Source organism: Aspergillus welwitschiae, assembly GCF_003344945.1.
Source record: "Aspergillus welwitschiae strain CBS 139.54b unplaced genomic scaffold BDQ94scaffold_17, whole genome shotgun sequence".
In the NCBI taxonomy this organism is placed as follows: domain Eukaryota; kingdom Fungi; phylum Ascomycota; class Eurotiomycetes; order Eurotiales; family Aspergillaceae; genus Aspergillus; species Aspergillus welwitschiae.
Window position 1 is genome coordinate 709,399 of NW_020798711.1, and position 15,652 is coordinate 725,050.

At 51.3% G+C, this 15,652-nt stretch overlaps 5 protein-coding genes across 5 annotated transcripts; 3 read left to right on the forward strand and 2 right to left on the reverse strand.

The window, feature by feature from the left end:
• The first annotated feature begins 166 nt into the window (after positions 1 to 166).
• On the forward strand, positions 167 to 3,420 carry BDQ94DRAFT_179063 (putative Sin3 complex subunit (Stb2)). Its single transcript, XM_026773282.1, has one exon. It carries the CDS (start codon positions 662 to 664, stop codon positions 3,227 to 3,229), a length of 2,568 nt encoding a protein of 855 aa, XP_026626144.1. The 5' UTR covers positions 167 to 661; the 3' UTR covers positions 3,230 to 3,420.
• On the reverse strand, positions 3,200 to 4,169 carry BDQ94DRAFT_144544 (Tim10/DDP family zinc finger protein). The gene is made up of 3 exons (XM_026766467.1): positions 4,120 to 4,169; positions 3,918 to 4,049; positions 3,200 to 3,795 (listed from the first exon to the last, which is right to left on the reverse strand). The coding sequence occupies exons 2-3, from the start codon at positions 4,013 to 4,015 to the stop codon at positions 3,612 to 3,614; spliced, it is 282 nt and encodes a 93-aa protein (XP_026626145.1). The 5' UTR covers positions 4,016 to 4,049; positions 4,120 to 4,169; the 3' UTR covers positions 3,200 to 3,611.
• Positions 4,170 to 4,298: 129 nt separating this feature from the next.
• On the forward strand, positions 4,299 to 6,835 carry BDQ94DRAFT_144548 (putative lysyl-tRNA synthetase). Its single transcript, XM_026766468.1, has 5 exons — positions 4,299 to 4,425; positions 4,653 to 4,942; positions 5,002 to 5,166; positions 5,224 to 5,649; positions 5,701 to 6,835. The coding sequence occupies exons 1-5, from the start codon at positions 4,367 to 4,369 to the stop codon at positions 6,516 to 6,518; spliced, it is 1,758 nt and encodes a 585-aa protein (XP_026626146.1). The 5' UTR covers positions 4,299 to 4,366; the 3' UTR covers positions 6,519 to 6,835.
• A 137-nt stretch (positions 6,836 to 6,972) lies between these two features.
• BDQ94DRAFT_144549 (uncharacterized protein) lies at positions 6,973 to 8,771 on the forward strand. Its single transcript, XM_026766469.1, has 2 exons — positions 6,973 to 7,086; positions 7,202 to 8,771. The coding sequence occupies exons 1-2, from the start codon at positions 7,023 to 7,025 to the stop codon at positions 8,224 to 8,226; spliced, it is 1,089 nt and encodes a 362-aa protein (XP_026626147.1). The 5' UTR covers positions 6,973 to 7,022; the 3' UTR covers positions 8,227 to 8,771.
• Positions 8,272 to 13,946, reverse strand: pxa1 (putative peroxisomal ABC transporter (PXA1); the record flags this gene model as incomplete). The annotated part of the gene is made up of 5 exons (XM_026773283.1): positions 8,272 to 9,945; positions 10,026 to 10,208; positions 10,463 to 10,539; positions 10,833 to 11,049; positions 11,511 to 13,946. 5 exons carry the CDS (start codon positions 13,944 to 13,946, stop codon positions 8,317 to 8,319), a joined length of 4,542 nt encoding a protein of 1,513 aa, XP_026626148.1. The 3' UTR covers positions 8,272 to 8,316.
• Between the last annotated feature and the right edge of the window lie 1,706 nt (positions 13,947 to 15,652).

Below are 15,652 nucleotides of genomic sequence, written 5' to 3' on the forward strand. Positions count from 1 at the left end.
CAGTGCTGAGGAACGATTGAGTTGTGGCTGAATGCACCTAGGCAGCTGCGTTTCATGCAGAATTGATTGGTCTAGATGTAGTGTAGTGTTCTAGAATGGTAACAGCGTCCTCACGCTTACCCCCAAGGATCGTAAGACTTGCCCAAGTAGTATCACGCTTTCCTGTGTTCTGTCTATATGGAATTGAGACCTGCTAGTTTCGGATATACACTGTCCATCCCGTGGGGTCTGTTTGACCAGAGTGGCCCCCAAAAGTCAGGGCGATGATGGCTTAGCCGCTCACCGCTCCAGGCATGGTGGGAAACCCTTGTGACGTCGCCAACTGAACCTGCTGCAGATGCCGGGAACAACAACCACCTTTCGGCCAGACTTGTACTTCTACTTTCTCCTTCAATGATTTGACATGACATGGACAGCCCTTAGCCCGGCTTGTTAAGGCTCATAGCTTCTTCAACCTCGGATATGTTACAGTTCTTCCTTACCTCTGTACAATACGACAAGACCCCCGGAGGGTCAACGCTTCTGTCTCTTTCGCCTTTATTTGAGCACGGCCTCCTGGTTTCCTCTTCTTCGGATTTCTTGAACTCCCACGCACTTTCATAGTATTTAAATCACCCTCTAGACAGTCCTTATGTGTTAAGGAAATTGTTCCGTCTTCATCATGCCACCTCCCGCGACGCAGACAGGCGGCCAAGCTCCGCCTCCTTCGATAACCCCCCGCGAATTGGCAAAACACTCTATTAACACGAAAGATGTACAGCCTACACAGCTCGTTGGTTCTGAGGGACAGTCGCCACGGCATGGTCGCCAGAGACTCGTATTCACCGATCCGGTTGCCCTCCGATATCTCGAAGAGGATAAAGAAGCAGATTTGCTAGGTCGACGCTTGACTTTAGAAGGATATGAGGCATTCATTGTTGAACAATGGGCCTGCACGCGCATGCACCCCACCTTCATAATAACCACCTATACGGGGGATCCTTCGCACAAGGTCGTGGTGGGGGTGCTGAGCGTCCCCACAGACGAGTCTAGGTGGTCGCCCCGTATGAAGATGTACTTCGACGCAGTCAGGCAATGCCAGGCGCGGAAAAAGGAAACGCCATTGGGAACACTTATGGTTACCGACCTGAACGAGTTCCCATTGGCACTGACTCTCATTCCGGTACCCGACGGTGATGTTCTTAAACACAAGGAGGATTTTATTGTGAATGAAAACCTGAAACGGTTGGGCTGTTCAGGCCGCTCTGGTTTAAAGCTACAACCACCCTCACCCGCTACCGAGGGGAAGTTCCATCACCTTTACCGAACGAGCGAAAAGGTGCCTCTATACACTGCCGTCATAGAGCTTGTGAAGCAATGCCAGATCGCTCTGATGATGTTTGGCAATCTTGCTCCAGAGTACGTTGACGGACTGCTCTGTGATGTCACAGAAGCGGCCATAAATGATTGGTGGACCGAGACGGGTATGGACTTATACAACATTGAACCGAGTGATTCCATGTTGGGTCCTATCTCAGTAGCCGCGCTATTGGGTACACTCATGGGGGCGCGAAATCGGCTGCATGCTTTCGGCGCTCCGGTGGGTAAGGATGCGTTTGATATTGATAACCTGACGAAAGGCATCGGAAGCTTTCAAAAATCACAGAAACTGAAACGTACCCGAATATTAGATCGACAGACCTTAGATCGCCTGCACCGGGTGACAGCGAAAGCTGCGAATGCAGAAGGCTGGACCGATGCCGTGAAATCAACCATGGCAGAATTAAGCGGACACGGGGGAGAGATGGTCATGGGAATGGTCCGGGGCCGTGAAAAAGGCGGGATAGCTGATATCGAGACCCTCGATATTGATAACTTTGCACACCTGGTCACCGGTGAACGAGCAAAATGGCTGTGGAGGGGAAAGCCGCGAAAGGGCGGCATTGACGACAATGCACAGAGTGCAGATATCGTATTTACTACAGACGACCAGGGTGGCCATTTTTGGACGAGTCGAAAACGATCCTCGCACGAAGATCTAGTAGCAGACCGCGCACTGCAAAGCTCAGATCGTCCAGGGAGGCCGCCAGAATCAGCATCGTCCTTAGATGAGAAAGACCAAAATCTGGGCCGGTTAGTCCGAAAAGGGGTGAGCGAGAAAGTGTCAGACGCGCGGGCAGGATTTGGCCGGTTCAAGGATGCAGTAGGCCTCCGGTCCCATCCCCAGAAGCACTCTAGGGATGACATAGACCTTGGCGGTGACTCTACTCATTTGCCACCCATCGATAGCGACACAGAGGTGTCTCAGTCGAAGAAAACAGATGGTGGTGCTCCAGTCGGATCCGTGGATGTGCAGGACCATGAAGGTCAGGCCCCGAAGGATGACTCGCAGGTTGAATCTCCCCCAAGGACGATATTACCGCAATCACCCAAATCAAGAGCGCCAGCCATAACCGTAGAAACGGTTCCATCCCAGGCTGATTCGGAATCGTCGCGTAAGGTGTCAGTACCCCGAGCAGATGACGAAGCGCAGGACCTTGAGCGCTGGAGGACACTCTCCACCGACATTACCGTCGATCCTCGGGAGCAGACATCTGAAGTTGGTATTATGCTGCTGCGTCGACCGCAGAGCTGTATTGAACTGAACGTGGCGAGTGACTCCAGTCGTCTTGATAACTACTGGCCTCGCCATCTGTCCTTCAGCACTGTCGAAGAGGTGGTGCTGGGATGGAAGGATTTGGGAGGTGAGGCTTTCAAAGAGAAGCCCGATACTCTTCTGGAAGAGGCCATCATGCAAGAAGACATTCTGGCCTCAGATGCACGAATCTTCAGCTCACGTATCCAGGAGCTTAGTGAGCACACTGTGCCTTGGGTCGAGCAGCAAGTGTCCTCTGTAGATGATCTTAGCCGGTGCTTACACGAGAGCCACGAAAAGGTCAACGCTGCCTACCTGGAACGGCTGTCAACCTTTGAGCAGATGAGAGCTAGGTCGAGCGACCTGTTGACGGAAGAGCACAGCCAACTCACCGATTACATGAGGAGGGTCGAACTGATGGGCGCGAAGCTGGACTACGAGCTCCATGTTCTGGATTCACGTGTCGAGGATGTCGAAACCAACCTCGACGAGTTCGAACGGCATGTAAATGCCATCGAAAACAGAGTCAAGCTGCTGATACGGGGCGAGCACGAAAAGCAGGACAATTCCTGGTTCTCCTGGGTTAGGAGACTTACCGGATGCTCGACACAGTGACTGTGATGTCTTTTTTCCCAGAAAGAAGCCTTGTAGACATATATCATTTCTAATGTACATAATTTCCGAGATAGACTTGCGCAGTTCGCGTTGACCGTGCAATGCCAAAGACCCAGTCTTCGCTAACAGCAAACCCCCTTTCCAGAAGCAAACAACCTTGTATATCCATGTCCGAGCAGAAGTCATCCATCCCAATCAGCAAAATCCCAGGCCTTCCGCTCCCGTCAGTCAATCAATCAAGCCATAAGAGAGACCAAAGGAAAACAAGCCATCCAGAAGAGCAACCATGACAGATCTGAAACCCGAATAGATTATACATGTTTTATAGAAAAACAGAAAAAAGATCCAATTAGATGAACAATCGTTTCGTTGACCTCGCACTTTACATGCCGAAACCACCCATGCCGCCCTTCTGGTTCGCCTCACCCTGCATCTTCTCGCTGACCTTCATGTTGACTTCGAAGAACTTGCCAACACAGCGGTCAATGCAGACGGACTCGCCCTTGTTCAGGTCACCTTCACGGTAGTCGTTGGGGATGCACTTCTTGATGCAGGACTCGGTGAGACTGGTGGTCATGAGTGGGTTAGTTAAGTATATAAAGTGTCCGGGGAATAGGTAAAATGTTTGGCAGGAAAGGAATATGAGCGTTATGAATGGATAGACAGCATGATAATAAGTGAATCTTACCGGCTGAACATGTCGGTGACCATCTCAACTTCCGTCTCAGCCGCAGCAATCTTCTGTTCCGAGGAAAGCTTGGGGGCGCCGCCGAAGAGGAAAGACATGATGACGATGTGTAGTGAGAGTGGTGTTTTTGAGCTGGGTTCAACAGATTAGTAGCTAGTTTCAATATAATGCTGGCAATATCAGGAGCAAATCAGTCACTCACAAGTGAGAACAGAGTTTATCAATGTGTGTTACAAAGAGTATGAGTTGAATGCGCTGAACTGAGCTGCCGGAGCAGACCTGAAGTTGCCGGGATTCGAAGCTGGCGCTGCCGCTGCCGCTCCTCACCGCCTTAGGAATTTTCGCCGGATTTGCAACGCGTTATTTCCCGCACAACTTGGCTTTGTTCTTTTTCTCTTTCCTTCCTTTTCTCAATATGTGAGCACGTAGTAGTTCTCTTGTCACTCTCAATGCAACCAATTCGCCCGTTCAGGGCGTCGTCGTTGCGGGTTGGAGGTCTTTTGTCTAGGTAAGCAGTTTTATGTTTTGCTGTGTTTTTCACAATACCTCTCTTTATCCTGCACTTGCATGATGAGACATACCCTTCCAAATTACAGAACCGCTGCATTGAAGCTTGGGGGTTTATCTTCCAAGTTATGAGTAACAAGGAAGCTTTATGTCTTCTGATTTATCTTGTCTCTGCTATCATTTTGTATGGTATTTGTCTGTTAGACATCTTGCTAACGGCATGTTCAGGGCAGGACTTCCGATTTCCCGTACATCGCAGGCCTTTCAGACTTCTGGCAGGCTTGCTCGAGTAATACAGCACACTCATGCACCTCTGGTACAAACAAGGCATAACAGCGTCGATGCGTATCCTGAGAAGGCGTTCAAGAGGCGTGTGCAATTGATCGAAGAGGCTGTTGCTGAGTCGTATCCCCGGCTCGCGTCAAACAAGAACACGGTGAGCTGTGCGGAATTTCGTGGCCGCTACAGCCATCTAGCAGATAATGAAATAGTAGAGGATGATACAGTTGTTATTAATGGTAGGTCCTAGTTCTAGCCTAGCTGGCCCTACCATGTCGTCTCGTACTTAAATCAGTAGGTAGGGTACGTACCTTAAGACTTGTTGGAGGCAATTTGATATTCTTCGACTTAGTTCATGATGGCCATAAAATTCAAGTTATGTGCAATCGTCGTCGACTGAAGGATATCCCTCCGGCGACCTTCAAGCAGTTCTACCGGATGCTTCGGCGTGGCGATGCCTTCTGTATGTTTCACCAGCCGCTCCTTAGTATTCTGCTCTAGACTGAACGATATCCTATAGCCGTAACGGGTAATCCTCACCGGACTGAACGAGGTGAACTCACTGTTCTGGCGACCGAATTACCGCAGCTTCTGTCGCCCTGTCTGCATGATATTCCCGTTGATGCCCAAGGGCAGGAGAATTCGCCGTACCCTCGACATGTTCAATTCCTTGCGGACCCGGAGACAGTAAATGTCATCAGAGCTAGATCGGCAGTTGTCCAATATCTTCGCCAATTCTTTGTCGACCGCTCTTTTATGGAGGTTAATACGCCTATTATCGAAGCTGTTGCTGGCGGTGCAATTGCTCGTCCATTTCATACTACGGCCACCGAGTTTCCGGATCGCCAATTGTCGTTACGGATTGCGCCGGAACTCTGGCTAAAGAGGTTGGTGGTAGGAGGGTTTGACCGGGTTTTTGAGATTGGACCTTCGTTCCGCAATGAAGGTATTAGTCTTCAGTCGAAGTGTTTGAACGAAAACTGACAATTTGTGACAGGCCTTGACAAAACCCACAACCCCGAGTTCACCACTTGCGAGTTCTACCACGCCTACGCCAACCTGGAGGATCTCATGACCACAACCGAGCAGCTACTTTCGGGACTGGCTGAACACCTTACAGCATTCCACCAATCGTCACCCTTCAAGAGGCCTAATCAGGAAGACACACCTCTGCCGTTCTCCCATCTCAATTTCTCTGCACCCTTCCGCCGACTCGACTTCATCACCTCCATTGAGCAGAGCATCGGGCAGAAACTGCCAGACCTCGCATCTCCCGATGCTCTCGAGCAGGTGAAGGCGGTCTTCCGTGACCGCAATCATGCACTTCCAGATAAAGTGACCCTCCCCCGGCTGCTGGACGAGCTCTGCAGCATCTACGTCGAACCTCAGTGCATCGACCCAACCTTCATCGTTAACCCGCCGGAGTGCTTATCACCGTTGTCTAAGTCCTTCATCCACTCCACCACCAACCAGCGCGTCGCCGCCCGCGGAGAGCTTTTCATCGAGGGCCGCGAAGTCGTGAACACATACGAAGAGGAGAATTCGCCGTTCGAACAGCGTCGCAAGTTTGAAGACCAGGTTCGGTACAGCAAGCAGGCTGACGAGGCGGAAGAGATCGACGAGAGCTACTTGAAGGCGCTGGAATGGGGTCTCCCTCCGACTGGCGGCTGGGGATGCGGTATCGACCGTCTCTGCATGCTGTTCACGGGCATGACGAGAATCGGGGACATTCTGCCTTTTGGCAACTTGCGCAAAGTGACCACGCGTGCTGATGCAGCGGCCGAGAGTCAGGCTGCCGAAGGGAAAGAAAACTAGACGGCGTTTAGTGAATGGGAAGACACGATGACGCGTCTTGCGGCGGCACTCTCATTGGCCCGTTGCAGGCGAGTGGATTTTCGCGATTCTTGCAAGATCTCGTCTTGAGTGTCTTTTGAACGTTCAGTCCTGCAGACTTTACTGGACTGCTCGACTGCTGAGCTGGAGACCCAAATGGGGTCAGACCGACTCCAACTGCAGCTATGAGCAAGCTGCCTGTACATTACATGAATTTCTATGCTATAGTAACCACACAACCCACATCTTCATTGTACATATCCACAGCCCAGAAATCACAACTCTCAACTGAATCCAACATCCACCTCTTCATATTCCATCCATTCGGCCGATGTCATCCGATAAGAAGCGCCGATAAGCACGATTGACCGGCGCGGGCCGAGGGCCTCCATCATCCCACCTGCAATCTTTTCCCCTCATTATCTCCTCTTCACCACCAACACTCTTACAACAACAAAACCACCATCATTAATACCAACACCAACAATGGCTCTCGACGACATACCCGTAGCGCAAGCTGTCACCGTCAGCCTGCAAGAGCTAATCGACGGTACGTCCACCTAATCCCCACTCGACACTCAAAGCTACAAAAAAAATAAATCTGAACCACTCCAAAACACATCTTATCTCGCCCAACTAACAACTCATTTTCAACAAAACAACAGGCACAATATCCCCCCAAACCCTAACGGCAGCCTTCGGCCCCTCCTCCCTGGGCATAATCCTTGTCAAAGATCTCCCCCCAACCTTCTCCCACCTGCGCGCCCAAGTCCTCTCCAACGCCTCCTACCTCGCCTCTCTGCCCCCCAGCGCCCTCGACTCCCTAACTTGCCCCTCCGCAAAATACCTCATCGGCTGGTCCCTGGGCAAAGAAACCCTCCGCGACGGCCACTACGACACCCACAAGGGCTCCTACTACCTCAACTGCGCCTTCTACAAAGACCCTTCCCTGCAGGGCGCCCCCTCCATCGACGCAGAGTTCCCCGAGTACACTTCCCCGAATATCTGGCCTAGCGAGACGGATCTCCCTACCTTTAGGAGCAGCTTTGAGCAGCTGTGTACATTGATCATTGATACGGCGGCGTTGGTGGCCAGAGCGTGTGATCGCTTCGCGGTGGAGAGTGTGGATGGGTATAAAGATGGGTATTTGGAGAAAGTGGTGAGGGGGAGTTTTACGACTAAGGCAAGGTTGTTGCATTATTTTCCTACTGAAGATTCCTCCTCCTCTACAGTATCTACTGGGGGGGAAGAAGGGGCTGAGGATAATGATGATGACTGGTGCGCCACACACCTCGACCACGGATGTCTGACGGGCCTCACGTCCGCGATGTTCGTCGATGAAGAAGCGCATGATCCCTCCTCCTTGGAAGATAAATCCGTTCCGTTGCCGGAACTCACTACCTCGCCGGATCCGAAGGCCGGGTTGTATATCCGCTCCAGGACGGGCCAGGTCGTCAAGGTGAATATACCGAAGGATTGTCTTGCGTTTCAGACGGGTGAGGCGCTGCAGCTTATTACGAAGGGGCAGTTCCGTGCTGTGCCGCATTTCGTGAAGGGAGCGAGGGGAGTCGGTAAGGTGGCGAGGAATACGTTAGCTGTGTTTACGCAGCCGAATTTGGAGGAGGAGGTGCAGGAGGGGGTTACGTTTGGGGATTTTGCCAGGGGGGTGGTGGAGAAGACGTCGAAATAGGATTGAGTGTGTATAGTTTAGTTCATTGCATTGGAGTAGCTTGCTAGCGAGCTTTTGGTATCTTCTTGAATATAGTACAGTCCAGCTCAATCAATCATCATGTCTTACCCGCTTCCGCTCCCTCTCCCTCTCCTTATCAGGCACATAGTCCCCCTCCTCTGTTTCCTCTGTCCCACCTCGCAGCTGGTCCATCCGTAGCGTGAAGTCTTCCTCTTCCTCTTCCGATTCTTCTTCCTCCTCCTCCTCATCATCATCACCAACCGACAACCGACTCGTCCCCTCCTCCGCCTCACTAACAGGATTACTCAAATCTGCACTCCCCAACCCCGTACTAACAAGCTTACTGAGCTTCCCTACCTTCGCAAAATTCGACCTCGACTTCGTCGACGGCCGCCCCACATCCCCAGGTATCTTCGCCTCCCTGAAATCCGCCGGTCTCGCCACCCCATCCAGCACGCGGAGATTAGCCCGCCACATCTTCACGTCCCTGGCGTCGCTATAATGCCCTACATCCTCGCCATTCAGTGAGTCAATCGCAAGCGTCTGCGTGCGGAAATCGCCCCAGAACCATTTCTGCCCCTCCGGGATACGCTCGTCGGCTTGGCGGGAGTACGCCCGTCCGCGAAGCACCCCTTGCAGGTCATATCCGAGTGCCAGGGATCCGAACATGAGTTGCAGTGCGTCTGGTTCGTAGAGCCGGCCGAGAATCATGTCCTGGGATATGTCGACAGAGGCGCCGGGGTGCATGCGGTACCAGTCGCCGTAGCCGCTCATGCCGACGTAGTTGAAGGCGGAGACGACTTCGTCTGGGGTGAGGGGTTTGATGGGGTGGAGGGTGTTGCTGGAGAGGTAGATGCGGCGGTCGCTGGAGGTGTAGACCTTGCCGCGGATGCGGACGGTGTATTTCTCCGCGAGATGTTTGGATTTAAGGGCTGAGTCGCAGTTTTTGAGGTCGAGGCGGATCTCGTCGATTACCATTATGTCGGTGACGGTAGGGTTGGGGGTGGAATGGTGGTTGTTGAGGTTGTTGAAGTTGTAGTTCTGGGGTTTTAGGCGGACGGCGTCGCCGATGGTGAGGAGCTCGGCGCCGATGAATATCCCCCGGCTGTAGATGGATGCGTCGGGCCAGACACCTTTGAAGTGGTATTTGTCTAGGAGGCTGAAGGAGGACATGATGGTCATGGCGTATTCGATGGAGGGGTGGAGGTTCTCGCGAGGGATGTTTTGGAGGAAGTGCTCGTAGGCGTTGAACGGCTTGATGGATTTAAAGTAGACGTATTTGTAGTGCAGGGAGTAGCTCTTGTCGGGACTGTGAGGGTCAGGGAAGGTTTCGACGCGGAATCCTGAGTAGTTGATGCTCTGTTCTTTGGGGGATGTTTGAACAATGTCTTGGAAGATGGTGTCTTCTTCGGGGACCTGACTGACGATACCTGCTCGCCATTCAGGAGTGCCCAGCCATCGTTTCTCGCTGGGAAAGTATATTTGGATCTGATTGTTCTCAGGGTTCCAGGCTAGTTCGCCTTCGAAATCTGGCGTCCAGAGCACGACTTCTCCAGCACGGGGCAGAAAGGACGGTTGCAAGTCCAATTTCTGGATGTATTCGTCAAGTGGTGAACGCTCGGCTCGCCAGTCCATGCTTCCGGGTTCTGTGATGTCCGTCTCCTGTAGCCCTTTTAGCTCGAGCTGTAGCACAGCCATCTTGAAGACGTCTGGCGTTCCCTCGTTATCTGTACAAGGGCATGTCGCCGATCCTGAAAGCTTTCCTGGAGGCCTGCCAGGAGGTCTACCAGGGGGCCTACCAGGGGGTCTTCCGGGTCTTCCTGGTGGTCGTCCGGGTGGCCTTCCGGGTGGTTTGCTTGCGCTTGATCCGGGAGGTCGGCCAGGTGGCCTCCCCGGCGGCCTACCAGGGGTTCGAATAGGCGTTCCAGTTCCAGAAGGTCTCCCCCGAGGCCTTCCAGGACCTCGCTTTTCTGAGCCACCTTCTGTGTATTGCTGTCAGCATTGCACTAGAAGCCTGGATAACCATGGAAACATACCTTGTAGCCTCTTTGACATTTTCTCGCAGAGAACGCAGGCGCATGGTTCTTGGCCACCCGTCATCAGGTAATAGAAATGCGGAAAAAACTGCTTCGTGGAGTTGAAATACACATCTGTTGGATGGCCATAGAGGAAACGGTCGTACTGCAAAGAGTTAGGGATATGAATGCGCTTGAGAGTAGAGCGCGAAAAAACCTACAATATCGGGGTTTGCCATACGAGGCCTGTCAAATAGAGCATAACCATCAGGCAGACTGTCCAGGATGTATTCTACTCCTAAAAGCAGGGTTAGTGAGGTGAAAATGCAAATATGTATTCAATATGCTAACAAATACAGCGACATGGCTCTTTTCCTTTCAATCCAAAGCATATCGACTAACGTTGGCCTCCACATGATGGTACAATTAGGTATAAGATGCGCCAAACATCTCATTATGGATCCCAAGTACATAGTCCGGAAGGAGTATTGGAGAGGTAAATCACGAACAAGCTCAACAGCAGCCGTGCGAAGATGTAGAGTGCTCGATCGAAGTAAAATAAGGTCAAAGTAAATCATGCGATCAACGTACCACGCTCATAAGCTCCCGTCTTTTGCAGCCACATCGAGGCCAGCTTCTCTCGATAGTAACTATCGTCTGGTCTCAGGAACCTCTCATCTTTGGGCCAGTTGTCCTGGGTGCCGTCGCTGAATGCGCGATTGATTGGAATTACGACCATTTTTTGCTGGTCTGATGCAGATGAGTCTTGCATAATGACTGACATTATAGCAGAAGGGGCGTGTTTCCCCTGCAGGAGTAGTTAAACTTAGATAAGATTGAAAATAAGAGCTGGGTATAAGCTGTGATTAGTCTGCACGCAGAAGGCACATCATGGGTTGGAAGGAACACGTGACAGGAACACTGAGTTAGAAGAAGTGGGAAAACTAAAGGGTAAAAATTCAGGAGGAAAGGAGACAAAAAGAAAGCTATGCAGCATTGATGATAGTTGAAATGAATGCATGGGACGAGAACAGGATCCGCTCTGCCGCCGTGGGTGACGGTCATGTGACTCTACAGATGGGTAAATCACCAACACAGCTTCACAATAACATGTCAATCTATTTCCATCATCCAAAAGTCTAGGTACAGATTCACCCGGACGCTAGGCCAACATGAATTGAAAACGAAACAGTGGTCAGTGGTCAGTGGTCACGGCCTCAACCAACCTGATCTGAAGTGTAGGAGAGCCTACTGCTGGTCATCCTGTACCTCAACTGCTTCCGACTCTGATCCATAGGGTGGTGGAGCAAGCTCTCCTTCTTCAACCCAGACTTTGCGTAGCTCGTTTTCAATCTCCTCCCGACGCTGTTTCCACTCTTCCACCTTGTCAAGCCGCTTTCGTATCTCCTGCAGCTCCTTCTCTACTCCCAGCTTCTCTTTGGCGGTGCCGATTCTCTCGAACTCCCATTGCTCACCCTCTTCGCCAATACTAATGCTAAGGTTATATGTGTGGTACTTCTTCAGCGACGCGCGTGTGGAGATCGTGATCACAGTTATTCCCCGCTCCTTTGCCCGTTGATACAGCAGGCCCTCGACGTCAGAAGAGACCGCTGAGGTTCCTTCATCGAGGAAAGCATAGCGAGGCTCGTGGTAGTAAATTCGTGCCAAAGCCATGCGTTGCTTCTCTCCTCCGCTCAAAACGTCCTTCCACTCCTTGCGAGTGTCCCATCCGCCCTCCCGCCCAGGGAGGTAGCCCAGATGAGCGTCGTCCAGAATTTTCTGCAGTGCAGCATCGGTTATGCCTGCCTCGTGCATGTCGACTGCAGTGTGAGGGTAGATTACTTGATCGCGGAGAGTCCCCACGCTGAGATAGGGCCGCTGGGGAAGGAACATGATGCCGTCAAGCCCAAACCCTCTTGGGCGACTGACCAAACCGCGGTACACTGGCCACAATCCTGATACAACCCGGGCAATAGCAGTCTTGCCGACGCCATTCGGTCCAGATATCAGGAGATGGTCGCCGGAGTGCACGACGAATGACAGCGACTCGATCAGATCATCGCCGCCCCGGGGGTATATAGAAGGTGCGACGATGGGAACTTGTTCAAGACGTACACCATCAAATCCGTTATGAATCGTCCCTTGTACATCCGCGAGGGAATATAGCTCTGCATGGGAATTGCGTGGAGGGTAGTAGGCACTTGCATGCACTCGGTGGAGCGTGGATATCAAGCTGTAGACCCGAGACGTGTACCCAGCCAGCTCCGAGATGTCCTTGATACTATACATCATCCGGCCACCCGCATCCGCCAAAGACAGCATCAGACGTTTGTTCGTAATAAACTCCTTCATGCGATCGCGTTCTCGACCAGTCTCCTTTGGCATGTCCACCAGCTCTAGGGCACCACCCATGCCGCCCCAGGCTGGAAGGAATATTGGCAGGGACGTGATCAGGTAGCCAAACGCAGACCAAGCGTATTTCAGGATGACGTCTTCTAACATGTTGTAGCGGATCTTGAGACTGTAAATACCCTCCATCCAGCGCTGGAGATCTTTGAAGCTTCTCATTAGGAAAACCCTTTCGATGTCTGCACCGCCATAGAAAGAAATCTCCTCAGCATTGGCGAGTAACCTTGAATGTAGACCCCGGAAGTCACCCTCTTTCTTCCCCTCGACAGCCTTTAGCTTTCCGAATGGTGGCGAGAGTTTCCTCAGAAATGCTGCGGTACTGAAGTAACCCGTGAGAATACCCGTAAGCGCCAAAGGCCCGAGAGAACGGTACAATTGATAATTAAACACGAATAGGTCCACCATAGGCTTCCCCATGGACGAATATAAAGCGGCTGCTGCAGAACAGAAGAGGGTAAGGTCTTGGGTAATGAACTGGTCTGGTGCTTGGCCAACACCGCCATCCAGATTCATCAACTTGTAGTAGTTGTTGTCGCCAGTAAGATAAAGATCGTGGATATATCTCGTTAGTCGGGTCCGGAACGCAATAGACACCTTTGATTGGAGAAACTTGATCATGGCATTGGTGTAGGAAGCCAGGGTGCCAATGCCGCACCATTTGAGAATGCCCCAAGCGAAAGCGCGCCCTTTGCCAGCGACAAGATCCCTCACAATCTCGCCGTCCAGTCGTGCGATCAGTAGAGATAGGTACGTCCGCAAGAGCAAGAAAACCCCATGGCCCATCAATAATCCTGTTTCTTTGCTGCCCCATCTCGGGACCATAATACTCCCAAGACTGAGAAATTGATGAAGAAATGCCAAATTGATCCCTGGCTTTGTGGTTGGCGGCGGTATTTGATTCACTGATTCTCCGTCGCCGACACGAGCGGCAGCAGGTGGGTTCAAGAACAATCGCCGATGCGCATCGAAAGTCGTTTGTTTGGTCGGATGAATCACAACCTTGGAGGTCATGGAGCCCTTATAGGGCACATAGATGGTACGAGTGCCATCTTTGCCTCGAATCCCGGAATTCCGACGCAGCAGCTGTCTTCCTCGTGCACGTTCTTTAGCCCTTTCCCTGAACCATTTGTAGCCTCCATAACCAGAACCCAAGATAGATAGGATCAGTGCAATCGTGGCGATGATTTGGGTTGTCTTTGATGAACGCTTGATTCGGGAGCGAACGAGACTGGCATACTTGTTGTACAGCGCCACGAGGGGATCTTCTCGACGTCGAAGGGTTGAATGAGCGGCCATTATTTCTCGTGTATGGCCAGAAAATCACTTCAAGTACAAACTGTGGGCACCTTATAGGACAGTGCCCTCACGGCAGCTGGCATTCTTAGGCCAGACTGTCGAAGGCCATCAGGAGATGGTGGAAGCGTCCGCAGGGATGACGCGTTCTATATCGTTCCGTGGTGCAATTTCGAGGTCGGAAATGCTGTGAGCAGTAAATATGGGTAAGAATAATTGTGGTTGTGAGACTGTTGTTAGCGGACAACTCACTCAGGAGCTCACATTATGGATGAAGCTGACGATGTTGTGGAGAGTTGATGCATGTGAAGACCTCGGGCCAACATTGCGGAGGGGCGGAGGCGCATCTCACGTGCGGAGTCCCCAGGCCTTCATTACATCAGGATTTAGCATCACAGAGACCTGCTCGGTTATTTTAAGAAACTTCCCATAAGCCTAATATCCGAAAAGGTGGTGCGTATAACTTTTTAGATTGCTTCTAGGTGTTCAAGTATTCAATGAACCCGTTGACATCATCCGGTTGATGTTGTGGCAGTGAATCATCTGATTTCACAGATCATGTACCACATGTAGTAAATGAGGCACCCAAATTGAATCAATTAATCGACAGTAAACCGGCTGTGATAATGCTCTGCGGTATTGAAATTGGCAGGTCCACTCTCTATCAGTCTTACTATGGAGGCCCTGGGCTTAAGCGCCCAACTTCCTAAATGGGACCAAGGCGCTGCAACCAAGACCAGCCGGATAGAGAAGTCGGGTACGATTCATGCGATCCACAACCGAATAGAATTTGGGGCATTTTACGCCGTGTGGAAGGAGGGGTCTGATCATTGGGATGAAGGAAAGGTAGTTCTCGGGAAATTACATGATGGTAGCTATACTCCATGCGACGAAAGTACCTAGACGAGAGTGCAGTAGTAACGAGGTCACTGGTTCATCTGATAGAAGTAGTTGTTATCTGCATCGATAGATTGATCTGGTGCAGGTCAATTAAGCTTCAATAGCGGGATGTTGTTGGTAAAATACAAGATTTACCAATATCGCACGAGGCACCTAAATTTGAGGTCAGTGCAGGTCCGGGAGACTTTAATCGAAGAACCATATGGCAGGCCGGCACTTTGGCAACCAAGAAAGCTCGGAGAGATCAAGCGAATCTGGATCGTTGTCAGATTTGAACACGGCATTTCTTGATTCCGATATCTTGGTCTAGCTCTTCCATTTGTCCTCGATCTTATGGCTTGGATGCCAGGAACTGAAGGCATAAACGAATATCTTGAAGAACAAAAATAGCATCCGAAGGCTGCAGTCTCGCACTTGATGCGGGGGTTGGATACAACAGTGGGGATGGCATGGAGATCAGGTATTACGGGGTAATTACCAGCTCCCTCTCTTACTGAGTGATGGTATACAAGTCCTTGCCAGCGATACAATCCAGGCTGTCTCCGCATACCTGTCTGAAACCAAAACTTGACAATCACTCGGATCTCAAGACAAGCAAAGTGGTTCGGAGAATGCGCCATCCCTTGTGTGTCAATGATCAACCATAAAGGATATTGGAATGTAGCACTTAGGTAGAAATAGGATAGGAAGATTGTATCGTTGGGGTTGTTGCTTAACTCCCACCTAGCAAACCCCGCATAATATGGATGACTGCAGTGGCATCTTCTTTGGCAGGAATGGCTATCACCCTTTGAAGCGGACCGTTATTT

What these genes read in the sequence shown, in the direction of transcription:
- BDQ94DRAFT_144549 (XM_026766469.1), top strand. Translation starts at nt 7,023, where the DNA reads ATGGCTCTCGACGACATACCCGTAGCGCAAGCTGTCACCGTCAGCCTG. An exon ending in CCTGCAAGAGCTAATCGACG is followed by an intron (nt 7,087 to 7,201) that starts GTACGTCCACCT and finishes ACAAAACAACAG; the next exon opens with GCACAATATCCCCCCAAACC.
- BDQ94DRAFT_144544 (XM_026766467.1), bottom strand. Translation starts at nt 4,015, where the DNA reads ATGTCTTTCCTCTTCGGCGGCGCCCCCAAGCTTTCCTCGGAACAGAAG. An exon ending in GTCACCGACATGTTCAGCCG is followed by an intron (nt 3,796 to 3,917) that starts GTAAGATTCACT and finishes CATGACCACCAG; the next exon opens with TCTCACCGAGTCCTGCATCA.
- BDQ94DRAFT_179063 (XM_026773282.1), top strand. Translation starts at nt 662, where the DNA reads ATGCCACCTCCCGCGACGCAGACAGGCGGCCAAGCTCCGCCTCCTTCG.
- BDQ94DRAFT_144548 (XM_026766468.1), top strand. Translation starts at nt 4,367, where the DNA reads ATGCAACCAATTCGCCCGTTCAGGGCGTCGTCGTTGCGGGTTGGAGGT. An exon ending in GTTGGAGGTCTTTTGTCTAG is followed by an intron (nt 4,426 to 4,652) that starts GTAAGCAGTTTT and finishes CGGCATGTTCAG; the next exon opens with GGCAGGACTTCCGATTTCCC. An exon ending in TCGGCGTGGCGATGCCTTCT is followed by an intron (nt 5,167 to 5,223) that starts GTATGTTTCACC and finishes GATATCCTATAG; the next exon opens with CCGTAACGGGTAATCCTCAC.